Here is an 18,135-nt window from a genome sequence, read left to right as displayed (position 1 = left end):
ACAAGAGTGCATGTAACAGAATAAGAATAAGCTCCTATCAGTTTTTTCCCATCACACCAAAGCCCCCCCAAACCAACACCTCACCCCAAGGCTATCAGAGAATTACTACTGCAGGAGTGGTCTGTCATTCCTTATTATCCACTCTATTGCTTGGGGCCTTGACATGTGTATGATCTCAAACACATACAGAAGCTCCCTAAACACTCATGATTTACATTTAAGCATCATAATGGAATTCCCTGCAGTTAGGCAAGTGAGAAAGAAAGAGATCAGGAAGGTATTGGGTGAGAGGTTAGAAAAGCAACATCGGCTGCAGGAGAATTATGAATGACAGTATATTTTGAAAAGACACACAAACACACTGTTCTCATCAGTGTCAGTTCCAGATGCAACAAGCAGCTGTTTTCAGCAAAAACAGCTCTGATAAACCTACTTTATCTGCTGTCTATAATCTGTGTTAACTTTGACTGTGTAATTGTTGCGGGTGATTTTAACATTCATGTTGACAACCCCCAGGATAGAGGGACTAAAGAACTCTGTTGTGTTTTTGAGAACTATGGACTGACTGACTCAATGCGACAGAGCCTACACACAATAAGGGGCACACTCTGGACTTGATCATCTCCAAGGGTCTAAACATTTACAAGGTTGTGGTGACTGACATTGCTCTCTCAGATCCTTTCTTGTGTTTTCTTTAATGGCACTATCTTGGTGCCCAAAGTGTCAAAACAAAGATAATCACAAAATAATATACTACTGAAAACACCAGTGAATCATTTATTCAGCTTTTCCACCCTGCCCTCTCTGGGGTCTCAGTCACTGAGCTTGTAGATAATTTAAACAGTAAAATTACAAATGTTATCGATGCCATTGCTCCCACTTGTCTCTGGTAAGAAAAGATATCCTTGGAGAAATATCATACTGATGAGAATTGAAAAAAGAGAGTGTTGAAAACGCAGGTGGCGAAAAACTAATCTCCTGGTCCGTTACAACACCTTTAAAGAGAGACTTTACATTTATAATTTATAACTAAGCAATGCAAGGCGGTCCTTCTTCTCTGACATTATTGCCAGAAATGATAATAATTCTTGTGCTTTGTTTGCGACTGTCGATAGGTTAACAAACCCTTCAGTACCAGTATCAGTTGAACTCATCTACCAAGGCCTGCAATGACTTTGCCTCCTTCTTCGAAGACAAAATACAGAAAATTAGACTAAGAGTCAGTACCTCCATATTAAGTACAGGATATGTGTTGTCACAGTTTCCAGGCAAAACAAATACCAATATAACACAATTTCAAACAATCAACCATAAAAACCTAGAAGACATTAAACAACATCCGAAAACCTCGTCCTGTTGCCTCGATATTGTACCAAAGGGCGTTTTCCAAAAGGTTTCAAATTGTTTGTCTTCTGATCTTCTACAGATTGTAAACACGTCTCTTCTCTCAGGTATCTTCCCACAGGTCCTGAAAACTGCAGTCATCAAGCCACTATTAAAAAAGAACAATCTAGACACAGCACTAGTGATCAACTATAGGCCAATATCAAACCTTACATTTTTAAGTAAAATTAGTAAAAAAGCGTTTTTTCAACAACTCAACCATTTCTTGTCACTAAACGAAGGTTTTGATGCCTTCCAGTCGGGTTTTTGACAACAGCATTGGGATGGTTCTTGTTAAGTCTTTAATGACATCCACCTTAACACAGATAGTGGGAACATTTAATCTTAGAATTACTTGATCTCAGTGCTGCATTTGATACGTTCGACCACAACATATTACTAGACCGGCTGAACAACTGGGTTGGCCTTTCTGGCTCAGTACTAAACTGGTTTGAATCCTACTTAATGAATAGGGATTAATTTGTGTCTATAGGTAACTATGCACCTTAGCATACAAATATGATGTGCGGAGTTTCCCAAGACTCCATTCTGGGGCTTCTTCTGTTTAATATCTACATGCTTCCACTGGCTCAGATTATGGAAAACAAAAAAATGAGTTACCATAGCTATGCAGACAACCTACAAATTTACATAACCTTATTGCCAAGGGACTATTGTACAATCAATACAAACTGACTAAGTGCATTGAACAAATTAACGACTGGATGTGCCAGAACTTTCTTAATTAATCAAAAAGGAAAAACTGAGGTGGTTGTTTTTGGAGCAAAAGCGGAACGGTTGAAAGTCAGCACTCGGCTTCAAACAACAATGCCAAAAACAACAGACAAAGCCAGAAATCTTCTGCTGGTTTATAAATCCCTAAATGGTTTAGGGCCAAAACACATTTCTGATCTGCTACTGAACTATGAACCACCCAGACCTCTCAGGTTGTCTGGGACAGGTCTGCTTTCTGTCCCCAGAGTCAGAACTAAACAAGGGGAGGCAGCGTTCAGTTTTTATGCTTCACATACTGTATATGAAGACCTTTCTTTTTGATGTTGCCTTTGTTTAAATGATTGCTCATTTTTTATACGGAAGTTCATTTTTGTTGAAACTGTATGACAATCAGCAAGGGTAAGATCAAAATAAAATGACTTGATTAGACAGTGATTTGACTGTTCTGAGGAATATGTTCTAAACAATTAAGTGACGAAAAGGGGAAATATTTATCATTATTGTTGGCTGAAACAAATATTGAAGTGAACTAAGTAACTTGGTGCCTTTTGGGATGTTTTTGTTAAGAATTTGTGAGATTAGGGTTGTGGCCATACTGGGGTATTTCTGAACAGGAAACAAATACGTTTCTGAGAATTTCTCCAACGCAGGTGTGACATAGATTTTATGGTAAAATCTACAAGAAACAGTTGGAGCTGTTCTGGGTTTTACAAAGTTTGCTGTGATGAAACTGAGCCTTATAGTGACAACTAAATTGTAGTGTAAAGAGAAGTACTTCCACTTGTGGTATGGGTAACCAGAGTACAAAGTGAAATGATCCTGCGGGGCCCATGGTGGATGAGATAGTAAAGATATATGATTCTGCCTGTGTAGAATGCTACCGTAGTGGTCAACAAAGTTTGGGTTTCCAAATAATCGTTCATTGATTAAACAACGAAAAGGGGAAGTTATCATTATTTTTGGCTGAAACAAATATTAAAGTGAACTGAGTTTTTTGGTACCATTTGTTCAACAAAGTTTGGGTTTCAACAAAATGGTTATTGCGCTCTGATAACGTGTATGGGGCAGCGGCTTATACATTGTCCCATAGTATAAGCCTGAAATTGGCTATTTTATCTGCTTTTATATATTTAACTGTTTTTAACTGCTCTTTTATGTTTCATTTTGTACACTGCAATGTAACATTTATTTTCACATTTTATGTTGACTGTTTTTAACTGCTCTATAATGTTTAATGTCTTGTACTGCACTGTAACTTTTCTAATTTTAATCTTTTTCTGTAAATCACTTTGAATTGCCCTGTTGCTGAAATGTGCTATACAAATAAAGCTGCCTTGCCTTACTTTATTCTACCTACCCAGCACAAAAGGTAACTGTTCACGACAGCTTGCTAGCTGGTGAACATAATGGAGCATTTAGCGGTTGGAGAGCTACTGGAGTTGGGGGAGACCAAAAGTAGAGCTAAAAGCAGAGTGAATATTGAACTTAGATTTGACACAAACAACTTCCAATAAATGCTAATGTTGGTCTGTGTTGTGTGTTATGTTTACAGCTTTTTCCCCACTGCCCCAGAGTGGCCTTTACAAGGAAAGCTATTTAGTGGAATTGGAAGCACAGCAGCAGAGTTAGACAATGTTAAATCATTCATTACTTTATTCAGTGAGAGATGTTATTTATTAGTTTATATGAAAGTTATGACATGAAATAAACTAAAGTCAACAAGAGTCATGTTCCATGACTGTCCAGACATTTGACTAAAGGCTACTCACATTGTATATGAAGCCGACCTTCCTTATTCATCAGCGCTGCAGCTCTGATGCTCATTCTGTGGAAAGCTTATTAAATCATAAACCACAAAATCACCACGCCTGTAGTGTACAGTGCAGAGAAAGAGTATAGAGATATTCTGAATGCTGGCATGTATTAATGAAACATCTTGTATTAAACAATAGAATAAATGTTCCCTTGAAATTTGGAGGTAACCACTAACCACATCCAATCCAAGCATCTGTAGTCAACACACACATTCCTGCCAAGACCATAGATCTGACAGGATCATTTTCTTGGAGACAAAAATAAATATTTCATCTCATTCACCACAGTTAGACACTTCTTTTTGCTCTTTTACATTCAGAATATTCATCACAGAATTTTTGTTTTATTTTTATGTAATGCAGGATGTATTCGATTTTGGAGAGCAGCACAGATACACAAGCCAAGAATATGATGAATATGACTCAGAAATGAAAGTTCTTCACTGTGTCTTTGAGAAAAACTTCAAAAGAAAGACTATGTATCATTTGGACTATTTCTCTTAATAATGTGGTTTTATATTCTTTGGCTGAAATAAAAGAAAATCGGCCTAGCATTATTTTAGACTGTAATGCAAAATTAATTTAACAAACATTGCAACCATTTACAAACAATTAAGTGCTAAAATAATCTGAAAACATGGTTAGAATATCTTTTAGACCACTACATCACTATATTTTAGTGAGAATGATTATTACACAGGAGCCAGGTGATCCCCAGCTTCATTGCCTCCCTCTCTCTTCCTCACCTCTCCCCTCTGTTGCTGCCCTGGAGCACAAGGAGTACTGCACAAGGAGTGGAAAATACAGTCACCTAAAAATACACTGTACATAAACAACACACACACACACACACACACACACACACACACACACACACACACACACACACACACACACACACACACACACACACACACACACACACACACACACACACACACACACACTCACTTGAGTTTGACATTTATAGTATATTCCGCCATTTGAACCAAAACATGTTCTCATCATGTTTGGTTTCCTCTCCATCTCCTTTAAGGTTTTAAGTCAGCTCTTATGTTTGTGTTTAGTTTAGACTCGGCCTTGTTCCATTCTTTTAAGTCCTTTGCATATATCGCAATAGACCTGTTAAATTTCTACCGTAGATTGTCTCCACCTGTTTCCATCTTCCTGAAGTTATTCATATATCTATCCAACACATTCTCTTCTTCTCTCATTGTTTTACCTCTTTCTTTTGCTCAGCCTCTATTTCTGTCAACTCTCTGTATATTTGTTTTCTTTCCTTTGTGTTTCAACCGCAACTGTTGGAGCCATATCCTTTTTCAAGATCAGAATTTCCAGTTCTATTTGACTTACCAAATGACTGTTTTTAAAAAACTTCTACTTTAGTTATTTTTGTTGATACATTTCTTTATTATTTCTGTTTCTCTTTATGTCCTATATTCTGTGATATATTTTCTGTTCTTTTTGCTTCTCTTGTTTCATATCTGAACGTTGCACTGGAGCTCACGCTTTTTTTGTGTAATTTTTAACTTTATCATTTATTCTTTGATGTGTTGTTGTAATTGAATACTATGCAAAAAAACATTTAAATGTAGGCTTCCTACTTATGCTTTTTGTATTTGCATATAATTTTAGAACAAGTAGACCATATTTAATTTTATCCTGTTTTGTCCACTTTTGTGTTGTTCAGTGGAGCAAACACTGTGGGGAAAAAGTGGAACTCCGATAAATGGCTTTCATTTGTATTTGTTTGTGAATGATAAGAGTGTAGACATACAACGTCTGAGAGCTGAGAATTTTATCTTTGACAGTGGTGAATAGTATAATGGAGCTACTTGTGTACACTCCAATAATGGTTTAATGGTTCCTATAAGCGTTTTACCTTAGAGTTGAATGGTTTTTTGCTGTTCATCATGAAGGGATGAGGTACAGATGGATAGCAGACTTAACCTTGGCTCTGAATCTGACTCTCTTATTTCTTGCTGAAGGAGAGGTTAGGAAAAATCAGGGGGCCTCTAGTTGGCACACACACACACGCACGCATGCACGCACACACACAAGCACTCACGCACGCACTCACACACTGTGTCCCAGTGTCACTTCTGAGCGAGTTGACCCACACAGTTCATATGACAGCAGCCATGTGGTCTGGATGCAGAATATGGAGTCAGATAATTTTACAGTGAACATGCTCTCACCTCTCAGCAGACCTGCTACTGATCACTGGCCATCAACAGAGTGTTGCACTAATTGGCTGCTATTCTACTGACTAATCACTCCCTGATAACAGTGACCGGACCAGCATGAACGCACATTCACAAAGAATGTAAAAGATTTAAACATGTAAAACTATGTACATTTATTTAGTCACTGTACTTTGGTACAAAAAAAAATGTGAACATAAGTTTATAGAGCAAAAAAGTAACAATAAAAGCAATACAGAATATAAGCTGACGTACAGCTTTTCATACTACCACAGTACTACAGTGTAGATCCCGTCACAGCTGCATCCCCTTTACCAGCACTCAGTTTTGGGGACATCGCTCAGGATTCACCTGTTTGGTGAGCGATGATCGATTCCACCCGCCTTTCAATTCTTTCCATGCTTTACCAACCATATGATCTGTTCATAAACCCACACACACACACACACTTGACACACTTGCAAGCCTGACTGGGCACTTACACTCATCTAAAGAAAGAATATTCTGCACAGTCTTTGAAAGGAAAGAAGAGTTTCAAATACATTGCTGCACTTGATATCCTAGCTTTGTTACATCTTCCAGCATAAACACGCGTGATGGATGAGTGAGAGAGTGAATTAGCCATAGAAAGGGAGAGAGAAGGACCAACTGTACTGACACAATAAACAGACAGCAAAGGGCTGGTGGCTACCAAGGCCAACTGTGGCGTCTCACATCTCCTCACGTGGCCTGCGTCTTGCTCAAAAAGTTCTACTTGAACACACTGCAAAGACTACAGTTGATGGTCAACTACCATGTACATTCTCCATTCTCTGTATTGTTGCCCAAAAAATGTCATCCGAAGTGACGGAACATCTCTCTAGACCTAGTAAACACAGAGCAAATGTAGTCAGTCATTGTTTTCATCAGAGAGTGCTGATAGTAGTCAAGAAGGGTAGTTGTTGTCATTGTGACAACTAGTAATAAGAAGAAACTGGCGTTGTTTGCTCCAATTCAACAAGTCAGATCGGCCAAAATGCATGCCAACGGCTCTTCCGACTGACAACGGCACGAAACACACCAAACAGACTCAAGTCACTGACCTTGCCCATGTCTGATGGCTGATAATTGGGTTGGTGTGTCAGACCCTTTACCGAAGTCGTTGAAGACGATTCAACAATCGGCCAGAAAAAAACTGTTGAGGGCCAACGAGTTGCGACGGTGCAAAATGGGACGACAGATGCTCAACAATCTTCTTGTGTCAGCACCTTGAAACATTTTTAACTTCTTTTGCTAAACCACAGAGCAGCATTTGCTATGTAAAACATGATACATGTGACCTATTTACAGGTCTCCTAAATTGTGTGCGTGTGTGTGTATGTGCGTGCATGCATGCGTGTAGCACATGTGCTTTCGCACCTCTCTCTATGTAAGGGACCATCCCTTGTAAAAGCGTGCGGTTTCTTCACAGGATATGGGTTTCTTGTGAAAAAGACACAGAGAGGAAGCACTCTGAAGAAAGCTTTTTTTTTTTTTTTTTTCTCTTTTCTCTTTTTTCTTCCCATTTCACACTTATCTCTTTCTTTCCACGGGACAAACGTCATTTCATGCGTGGCTGTTCAGGATAATTTATGTAGAGTAGACAGATATAGGTTCTGCTTGTAACGTGCACGTTGATGAAATCTCTTCTTGCTGTGTCTGGTACACCCTGTGTGAATAATAGTATACGTTTATTGAGTGATTGCCGAAGAATTAAAGGAAACACATAGTTTAGTGAGGTGCAGTGAAGAAAAGTTTCACACTAACTCTGACTAAATGATTGTTGACAACTTCTAAAGATCTTGGCAAACCACCTTCTTTATGGTAAAATGCAACATTTAAACTAACTTTACTAGGTGTGTCAAATCACCAGCAACAAATTAGTTTCCATATATCTAAAACCAACAAGCACAAACTGATGAACTTCGGAGTAAAACAAATTTAAATAGAAAACATTTGAGTGCTTACATACTAATTGAGTTAAGAGCATTAATCATGTGTTTGTGTGTCCAAAACATAAAGCCTGTGGACTCTGGGACTTGACTAGTATAGACTCTAGGTGTCAAGAGGAGTTTGAAACTACAGGTTGCTGCAGTGTGGAGCGCTCCACATGCTGCCTGGGCCTGTTTGACTCCTGAACACTGAGGGACAGCTTTGACACAGCTCCTTCATATTTAATTGTTATGTTGAATTATTCTGGCTTACTGCCGTGTTGTGCCACCATGAATTGGGCCTTAGTGTGTGTGTGTGTGTGTGTGTGTGTGTGGGACAGGGACAGAGACGAGAGGGAGAGGGATGTGGCAGTTGTGCCTGAGTTTGCCTCGAACGCTGGAAGCCTATGGGAAAGCAAAGCCATAGCAACAGAATGAATTAATGAACAGGATCCAAATGCTACGTTTAACACAAGGCGCACACACACACAAACACACACATTCATATTCAACACAGGTAACCTGGTGATGCAGGATGGGCTAAAACTGCTTCAACAACTACAAAACACCCAGCCAGCAGCTTACAGCATTGAACATACCTGGCATCATGTCATAAATTCTTCCACACTGTTTGACTTGATGTGGTCAAATCAAATCTGAAACAGTTTCTAATCATTCACTTCTGTTCCATTCAGCTCTGTGTGATAAGGATTTTCATCTAAAAATAATTAACTGGTTATGAAGCATTTGAGTACTAAACAGATGGTGTGTGGCTATACAAAATGTTACACAGTATTATGAAAATGAGATTAGGTAAAAACAAAACATGTGTTCATGCATTCCCTCAGTCATGACAGTTATATCTTGATTTTCTCTCAGCCAGTGATGTTCAGAAAATAGTCTACAGCGCCCCCCTTAGGAAAAGACAGAAAAACACATGGGCATAATTTAGATGAAGATGAAGAGGCTCTGAGTGATTTTACAAGAAAATATAAACGCGGTATCAGAAACATTTATAATAATATAAACAACAATGGCAAGCCAGTTTTGGCTCAAAGAAAGTGCAATGGGAACTTCTCGATTAAATGTTCTTTAGAGAATGATTTCAACAAAAATGATTTTTCTTGTGTTTTGGATGTATGCAGGTATATACTTTCCCTAAAACAGCTGCTGCTTGTTATGCTCTATTCTCCTAGGTGCATCAAGTTCAAATGACCAGCCATGTGAAAAATAACAAAAAATATGTAACTATATAGTTAACATTTGGAATTTATGTCATCAGATATAATTCCTGATGCCTTTGTCTTACTCTGGCACTATGAAGACTTGCCACGTTTCAAAAACTAATTTGACCTTTCTGCAATTCTTCAGTACTGCTGGTGAAGACAATCCCTGGGGCAGCCCATGTTGCAGGTTGATTCCTCTGAACCTCTATAGAGGTAAGCATACTGAAAAGTTACACTTACATCCAGATAAGGATCAATTTAAAGCAGCTGCTATACATGTATAGACAAGTCTCAGCTGTTCTGCTTATGCACATAAGATGCTTTGGAGTGTGTGAGTGCTGTGTAATTTTGTTGAACCAAAGGATGACAGGATCAGTTTAGGACACGGTTAATTACACTGTAATTTGGTTTTAGGTGACATCTAAGATTGAACAAATTAAAAATAATATTGAGTTATGCCAAAAACATCAGGTCAAATAAATTGCAAGTTACTAAAATGTTTTAAATCAAGCTTAAGGTGAGAAATCAAACTGCAATGTAACACTTATCAGTTATGTGGTTGTCATAGTCCTTTTCTTTCTGAAAGCATTTTTTGTTGAAACAAAGGTTTATGAATAGCTTTTGTTAAAATGTACAGCTTTCAGTAGTCTGGTAGAAGTTATAGAAGGTACAAAGATAGAATATTATCCCAATTGTAACTGAAAATATGGTTTGGACTTTTGACATTAAAACAAACTCACTCATCTTGAAATGTTTCACAGAACAAAACAAGGTTATGATTTCAGAACACAATAAGGGTAAGTTTTAACACACACATTGATTTTTACATTTTTATTGTACAATATTACAATTACATTTGTACAAATGCTTTTAACAAAAAATGCACTTCAGGCTACAATAGGAAATGTTTGCTGGGGCCTGTAAACAACAATGTCCTTGGGTACTGCACGGAACCTTTTTGCAGCATTGGCGGGAACATACTGCTGCTTGGCGGGAGGGCCACATACACACATACCAACTAAGACATTTCATCTGAGATGGGCATGACTCCCTCCTGTTCACCCCTTCAGATCTTAAAAACACAGAAAGGGCAAAAGCAACAGGGTGGATACCAACATCAATGCAGATGATGATCATGTACTGTAATGGTTTAAATAAAAAAACAAGTTTGTGTGTCTTGTATGTCTGTGGGTGTTGTAGTGAAAGTGCAGAAGGGAACCAGGGGGCTGAGATTGTTGTTCATTTGTTGTTTGGTCCAGGTCCAATGTGTTAAAAAGACGAGGTGCAGGGTCCGAGGTCTTCAGGTGGAGTTTAAGAGCGGGTGTATTTCCCCCAGATGTGCAGCATGAAGACTGATGCAATGAAGAGCAAACTCATCACCAGCACTGGCACGGGGCCACTGTCACAACAAAGAGAAACTGATCAACACTCAGATTAACACACACACACACACACACAAAATCCCATCATTTGCTCAAGCCCCAACTAGAGCGAGAGTCTTAGTGGACTGTCTGATTTTATTGATAAGCTTAGGAAACAAGGAGGCGCTCTCATCTCTGAATGAGGGACCAAGTGGGGGGTGGGGTGGAGGCTGCATTGCCATGCCAACCATCTCCTCAGCGGCCCGCTCCTCTCTCTGTCAGAAGGCTGTAATTGAGTTGACCTTTCAGAGTGCATCCTTTAATGAAGCTTTAAGGCCTGCGTCTAACACAGGAACAAACATGCACTCGATATACAGCACTGTATGGCGAGTCTGCCCTCCTTCGACTGCTGCAGAGACACACTCAATAACCACCACAGCACCATCGATCAACCATGGCCAGCTATGGCCAGGAGACAGGATGCCTTCTCTAATATTAGGGGCGAGGTTTTAGCAGAATAGAAGTTTGAGGTTGAGAGTTTTCCAAACACAAGTGTGTGTGTGTGTGTGTGTGTATGTGTGTGTCTAATATATATACACATACACTATATACCACCCTTAAATCAAGCTAATCCACCACTCAGTGATAATTTGTTTTACCACAGACGCACGTTTGCCCAATTTCCTGCCATTAAACATTCCTCCCATTCTACCTGATGAACACATATCACACTAAGTGTTGAAAATCCTGAGACTTATGCACATTTATGAGAGGAAGTTAAAAATGTCAGGGGCTAAATACTTTCGTGAGTGTGTATGTTCAGCTTTTATCAACTGCACTTACACTTTGAGTCCTGGTGAGTCTTCTGTGTAGAAGCGCCACATGCCGCCAGTACCTGCCGATCCTGTGGTCCTGCCACCGCTGCGTGTACCACTGCTGGTAGCTTTCCTGTGGAACACACATGAGAAATGCTTCCTTATGACATATGACTTTCATATAGTGCATTTTTCATGTAACAAAGTACTCTATAGGAAAACAAAAAGACAATTAGAACAGACACAATTTTGTGAAAATCTGATAACTTTTCTCATCCAGCAGTTTCTTAAAAACCAATCATTTTGATCAAAAGAAAAACAAATCTTCGCCATTATACACCAAATTCCGAATGTAACTAAATACAGAAGCAGCTGATGAAAGAGTGGAGTGATTCATGGCTGTTTTACCCGTGATGAGATTAAACGGAGGTTAATGAGGTAATGAAGAGCTGGATAGTAATGGGTAATAATGAGAGAGGTAACAGCGTGACTCTGATTACACACTGATTATGCCCAAAGCACAACATCTATCAGCTGCTCTAATCTCCACAGGGCACCCAAAACAAATAAAGGGAAGGGCTATCTAAAAATCATTAATCACTCGTAGCAGTATGGCAACGGGCAAGCGGGGTCAATGCTGGAGGTATATGTCAAATAATGATTGAGATGGTGTGTGGGCTGCGACGACCACATTACTTATGCAATAATGTCTTCAATTCAGTGGGCATGGGCAACATTCAGATGTGTGACAAATGAATGGAAAAAAAAAATTAATAAGGTGACTACGAGTCGCCACTGATGCTTCTTCAAATGGGTTGACATTTGGTGATGTTTATCATTCTTAACTCTATAAAATTCTTGTAAAAAATTCTTGTTCAACTTTATTAACCGTTTTAACTTTATTGTTTTACTGCACTGTATCAGCAAATCATTTCCTATGTACATTGGGAGAATTCTGATTCTGACAAAGCAATTCTAATTCTGGGCTGACAATAACCAATAATAAACATAATTTTCTTTCTCAAACAATTCAGTGAGCCTTGAGTCCTACATGGAAGATCTTCATTCATTAGTTAACCGTACCCATTTATTCAGGTATGTTGCACATTTGTATGCACTTATGGAAGACTTTACCAATCAGTCTACTGGATAAAGTGTTTGGTGGGTACGTGTACATACCTCTGTCTAACAGTGGAGCCTGCTGCACGGGGAGCCACCGTCTTACTGGGGGAACGGCTAGATGCCCCAACATTGGTTGCACTTGCTGCTGGTCCAGGCTGAGTGTTAGACACCATAATAAATACACATGAACAGAGTTCAACTCCATTATATCCTCTTTCTGACATTCTGTCTCACACATTTATCATATAGTGTGTCTCTCTCTCTCGCACACACACACACACACACACACACACACACACACACACACACACACACACACACACACACACACACACACACACACACACACACACACACACACGATGCTTAGGTAGCTTACGTTTAATTCTCAACTGTACAGTGTATTTATGTCAGAGACCGAGACTGATGGCAAAGGCCTGCTAGCTACACACACTGTTCATTGATTTCAAGTTCTAGCTGGTGATAACATGCAGAATCTCAACTAAATGTGTTCAAAACATATATTATTAATTATCGAGTGATGGGCCAGCTTTAAGTGTGTGTTTTGGGACTGTTTGAGCTGTTGAAAAAGATCCACGTCTACAAATGATGAGCTAGCTAACGTTAGCAAGCTAGCTAACCAAAAGCAAAACGTTAGGTCTGACGTTAAATGGGGGCAATGGAGATTATTAGCTTCAACACTAGTAACAATTTAGAAATAGTTGAGAATCTTACCATTGTGTTTTATTTGTCCGATGCAAAGTGAAACCCTGAACCCTTCTTCAAACTGATGTCCACTTCCAATGAACAGCAGACAGTCTGTGTGTGATTTGGCCAAAAATTGACAAGAGATCCCATAAAGCTGACGCTTGTCTAAAAAGGACACGACTGCAAAACACAAGACCAGTGGAGAAGGCTTAGCAGAAGCCTGACTGGCTGATCGCATTTAGCACTAAATAATGAGTCAAACATTATTTTCGGAGCTTGTGTTTGTACCATTTTAATAAAACATATATTTTTTAACGCAGCTGAATTTTTAGTTAATGAAATGTATATTTGGACTTGTACTTTAAGTTTAAGGCAAATAGTCGGCCCGCTTGGATTCTGAAGGAGACGTGTCTCACAGGAAGCACGTCCTTCACCTAATACATAGGAAACTGGCGCCATTGTGGTTTAAACACGGACGCGCGATTAGCTTGCTCACAATAGATAATTTTGAACCAACATGGCGTCCAAACGATAGAGTTTCATTACAGTTCATGCTGCTACGGTGGACTTAAACAGCATATACAGGTTTCCAAACTCAGACAAGGTAGACAAGAGATCCAAAGGTAAACATAATTACATTGCTATTATATTTTACGGATATTTAGCTAACGTTAACTATTTGTGTTCGGTAACAAAGACAACTGCTCACCTAACTAGCTAGCTTTCTCAAACGGTTTATAATTTTATATGCTAACGTAAATGTTATATTACATAGGCTAGTAGCATAATGTTATTACTGTAACCGTTAACCTAACGTAGTTTAAGACAATACAGACAAAAAACTTAGCATAAGACATTAATGATACGTTTTATAAGCAAATGTAAGTACCGTTTCTGTTCTTGTTATTCTTGTTCTTGTTCTTGTTTGACTTATCCTCAAATTCAGTGCCAGCTAGAGGTTTTCCTCAGAGCACTCGAGGGCATTATGACAGCCACAATGATTTGCAATAGATGTATGTTAGGTACATTTTCATGCCAAGTGCTTCAAGGAGTAAAAGTTAGGAATACAATAATGCTACAAAACAGGACAAATATTTAATGTTTGTTAACAATGCAGATCTGAAAAGTTTTTCTTATTGGCATATGAGAGTGGGTTTATAAATCTATGGTTGCTTGTGTTGGAGAGAGTTGTTTTCCTATCTATCTATCTATCTATCTATCTATCTATATATATAGGAATTATATATTCCTATAATATGAAGTTTTAAATTTGCTTGAATGCCATTGGAAATAAATTCCCATTTTTAAGCACCTCAGTTTAAAGCATTCACTCCTCATGTTTAAGCTGTTGTGACTATACCGTTTGTTATTCTGATTTGGTGAAGATTTGCACTGGTTAACTGTGCTCATCAGTTTATTATGTCATTCTACATGATTTAGTGATGTGCAATGTGTCCACAAACCAACATTTTCTGATAGCTAAATATATTCCAGATTTAAATTTGAGCTTTATTCATTTGTGTGCAGCATGGCGCGGGTCGTGTTCCTCCATCCAGACCTTGGTATTGGTGGAGCAGAGCGACTGGTGGTTGATGCTGCTGTTGCTCTGAAGTCTCAGGGATGTGACGTTCAGATATGGACCGCCCATTACGACCCAACACACTGCTTCTCTGAGACCCTGGACCCAGAACTGCCTGTGGTACGTTGAAACACATCTTATTACATAAAACTGTCCCTCAAAGATGCACAAGAAAGACAATGAATAGTATAAATTAAAAGGACACACACAGACACACAGACATCATTGTCTCTGTTACTCTTCTGATAGGTATGTGTTGGTGACTGGCTACCCACCAGTGTGTTTGGTTACCTGCATGCCCTGTGTGCCTATTTGAGGATGATCTACGTGGCATTCTATCTGGTCTTCCTTAGCGGAGTTGAGTACGATGTCATCTTCTGTGACCAAGTGAGTCGTCACACGAGAACTGTCTGTCTGTTTGGTCTATACTCAGTTGAGTTCCTTGGAGCCTTCTGTATCTCGTAACTGTCTTTGTTTCTCAGAGAATAGCTTCAATTGTTAGCAGAGGTCAATTTCCCTTTTTATGCCACATCCTTTAATTATACCATGCCATGAAGTTGACATGCCCTTCTATTGTTTTGCTTTTCATACAAATATGCACAGGTGTCACCTTTCTCTTGCACATAATTACAGTACAGAGAAAGGTCATTTTTCAGATCAACTAACGATGTGACAAAAAGCCTCACTTTTTTAATAATTAAAACTGAAATCAACCAAAACATGTGATTTTGTTCACACCCCTTCCATTCCACCCCAGGTGTCTGTGTGTATCCCGGTGCTGCAACTGTCCCGTCGCAGGAAGAAGGTTTTGTTTTACTGTCACTTCCCAGACCAGCTGCTAACTCAGAGAAAGTCAGCCCTGAAGAAGCTTTACCGGGCTCCTATCGACTGGCTGGAGGAGCGCACCACTGGCATGGCTGATATGGTACGTAACGGCTGAGGGTTGAAGACTGTATCATTCTACAGGTTGTTGCTCTGATTGCAAGGCAGGATTGTGTGACTCTGTTACAGTTTTTTTTTATCCAGTTGGAAGGGCTCATTTATACAGTATGATGCTAAAAACGCTTTGCCAGCAATAAATGAAACACATTACAGTACAGAAACGCCAGAAACGTATTAAATAAAGTTTAAAAATAAATTAGCGGATGTGATTTTTAAAATATGCTTTTAATGTGGTCTGAGTGTGTTAGGGGCCCTTGTAGTAAATGCTGTGTGGATTTATGTACAGATTTGAGAATGGCCAAAGGGTCTAATGTTGGGATTTCATGGTCTAAAGGAGAGACAGGGGCTACAACTATGCAGGTCTTTTAAGAGACAGTCCTGATCCATTAATTTCTAAACTTATAAGACAATATGATTTAGCTTATCCTAAATTTTTATTTAAAATCCTTGGTTTTGCATTTTTTGCCAACTACAGACAAGAAAGGGATGAAGCTTTTTTCTATATTGAAATTCTTTTTAAGCCATGTACCCCCTAACCAGTATGAATATTTTTTGTTAGAAAACAAAAGTCTATTTAAAGATAAACAATACAGCAATGTCGGGTATAGATTTGTTAAACTAGCCTTAAATTAGCTTTGTAACTGGAAATCATTTAAATGCTAATAAAAAAAGGCGGAGACTTGGAAAAAGATGGTAGACGTAAGGCAAGAAAAGGTTGAAAATAGTAACAAAAATTTTGAAAAAATAAAAAAATACACTAGAAAGAAGGAAGGCGACAAAAGTGACCATAAAATCCAAAAAGCAACAAACTTAAAAAAGTGACAAAAACTTAGAATTAAGCAGAAAACAAAATTGAAGAAAAAAATATAGTGGAAAAAAGGCAAGAGTAGGTCAAAACAAACCTTCAAAAAAAGGTGACTAATAGGCCTGCACGATTAATCGATTCTCATTTAATTTTACGAGCCGAATGCATTACAAACGCTGCTTTCCTCTGTGAGATTTAAACATAGACTGTATAAAATAGGTTTTAAAGCGCTCCCAAGCGCTTCAATGCTCTCCCTTCTCTTTATAGAAGCCTCTATGTTTACAGGCTTGTGGTGATGCGCAATGTGCTATAGGTGCCAAAAACGTGTTAGGTGTGGTCAAAATTATCGAGTAAATGTCCTTAGTTTTCGTCTTTGATAATGTCTTTCATAGGGCAAATAACATTTTATCCTTCCGGCGGTGACATTTCCCGTAGACGAGTATAGTTTTGACTGGGAACCCAGAAATTTCGTAATTCCATGTAAAATTGAACACAACAAACAACACAGACCGTTACCCTTGCCTGGCATCATGGCGGTACCGAAAGTTGGAAGAAAGTGGCAGAGCCCTATTTGATTATGACTGTGTCAGATAAAAGCAAGCGGTCAAATATGTGGACAGTTTATTACAGGGAAACATCCCATGAATTTGAAAGTAGCCTATATGTAAAAAAAAAAATATCGTGATTTGTATTTTTGTGCGAGTCAATTGAATTTAAACAGTTCACCACTTTAATCAATCCAAAATTCAAAACACCTGTTCATATCTGTCTGTCTTCTTTAGTCTGTTGGCTGTTTAGGTTTTTCTCCTCGAACACGTCAAACACATTCTGCACTTACTGCAGCTTCTTGTGTTGACTGTTTATACATCTGTGCTCATCATCATGTGTACATGTTTGTACTGGTGTTATTGTTGAATACATTGTGAATACATTGTATTGTATGATGTTTTTGTTGAGTTATTATTACACAATATTTTTTGTGACCTTTTCAGCAAATAACCCATATTACAAAAAAGACTAAAACCAATAAAAACTAAACTAAAATTAAACATTTTCAAAACATAAGAAATAAACTAAACTAGCAAATCCACTCTAAAAACTAAACTGAATTTGAAAACAAAAAGTCAAAATAAAAATAAAAACTAATGAATGCAAATCTATAATAACCTTGGTTTGGTACTGCCAATTTGTTTTTGTTTTGTCATGGTCAAAAAAATCGTGGCAGAGAGAATCGTGATATGAATTCTAAGCAAAAAAAATAGAGATTCGTGTTTTTCCTCGAATTGTGCAGGCCTAGTGACAAACTTTAAAACAGCGACAAAAAAACAGAAAAACTTGGAAAAAAACAACAAGTGGAAAAACATTTTGCAAAACCATCTTACATACTCCCATTTGGGAAACACTGCTTTAGATCATGCGCACAATTAACTATACAGGTATTAATACTGGAATGTTCAGTGCTATTTCAGGTAAAGGCTTTTTGAAACAGAAA

General features: G+C 38.4%; 2 protein-coding genes across 3 annotated transcripts in view; one reads left to right on the top strand and one right to left on the bottom strand.

The window, feature by feature from the left end:
* Positions 1 to 18,135, top strand: part of alg2 (ALG2 alpha-1,3/1,6-mannosyltransferase) — a 66,539-nt gene that overhangs the window by 46,546 nt on the left and 1,858 nt on the right. The window contains exons 1-4 of one of the 2 annotated variants that reach the window (XM_034873805.1): positions 13,680 to 13,940; positions 14,845 to 15,016; positions 15,146 to 15,283; positions 15,654 to 15,821. In XM_034873805.1, coding sequence (XP_034729696.1) covers positions 14,846 to 15,016; positions 15,146 to 15,283; positions 15,654 to 15,821 — 477 coding nt within the window. In that variant the 5' untranslated portion in view covers positions 13,680 to 13,940; position 14,845. Of the gene's footprint in view, positions 1 to 13,679; positions 13,941 to 14,844; positions 15,017 to 15,145; positions 15,284 to 15,653; positions 15,822 to 18,135 lie in introns of those variants that run through there. The other variant, XM_034873806.1, reaches the window with a different exon arrangement.
* Positions 10,142 to 13,497, bottom strand: sec61b (SEC61 translocon subunit beta). The gene is made up of 4 exons (XM_034873807.1): positions 13,345 to 13,497; positions 12,667 to 12,764; positions 11,516 to 11,620; positions 10,142 to 10,710 (listed from the first exon to the last, which is right to left on the bottom strand). The coding sequence occupies exons 1-4, from the start codon at positions 13,345 to 13,347 to the stop codon at positions 10,623 to 10,625; spliced, it is 294 nt and encodes a 97-aa protein (XP_034729698.1). The 5' UTR covers positions 13,348 to 13,497; the 3' UTR covers positions 10,142 to 10,622.

The sequence above is a fragment of the Etheostoma cragini genome, chromosome 6 (genome assembly GCF_013103735.1).
Source record: "Etheostoma cragini isolate CJK2018 chromosome 6, CSU_Ecrag_1.0, whole genome shotgun sequence".
Classification (NCBI taxonomy): domain Eukaryota; kingdom Metazoa; phylum Chordata; class Actinopteri; order Perciformes; family Percidae; genus Etheostoma; species Etheostoma cragini.
Note: the sequence above shows the minus strand (reverse complement) of the source record. Positions and strands in the feature narration are given on the sequence as shown.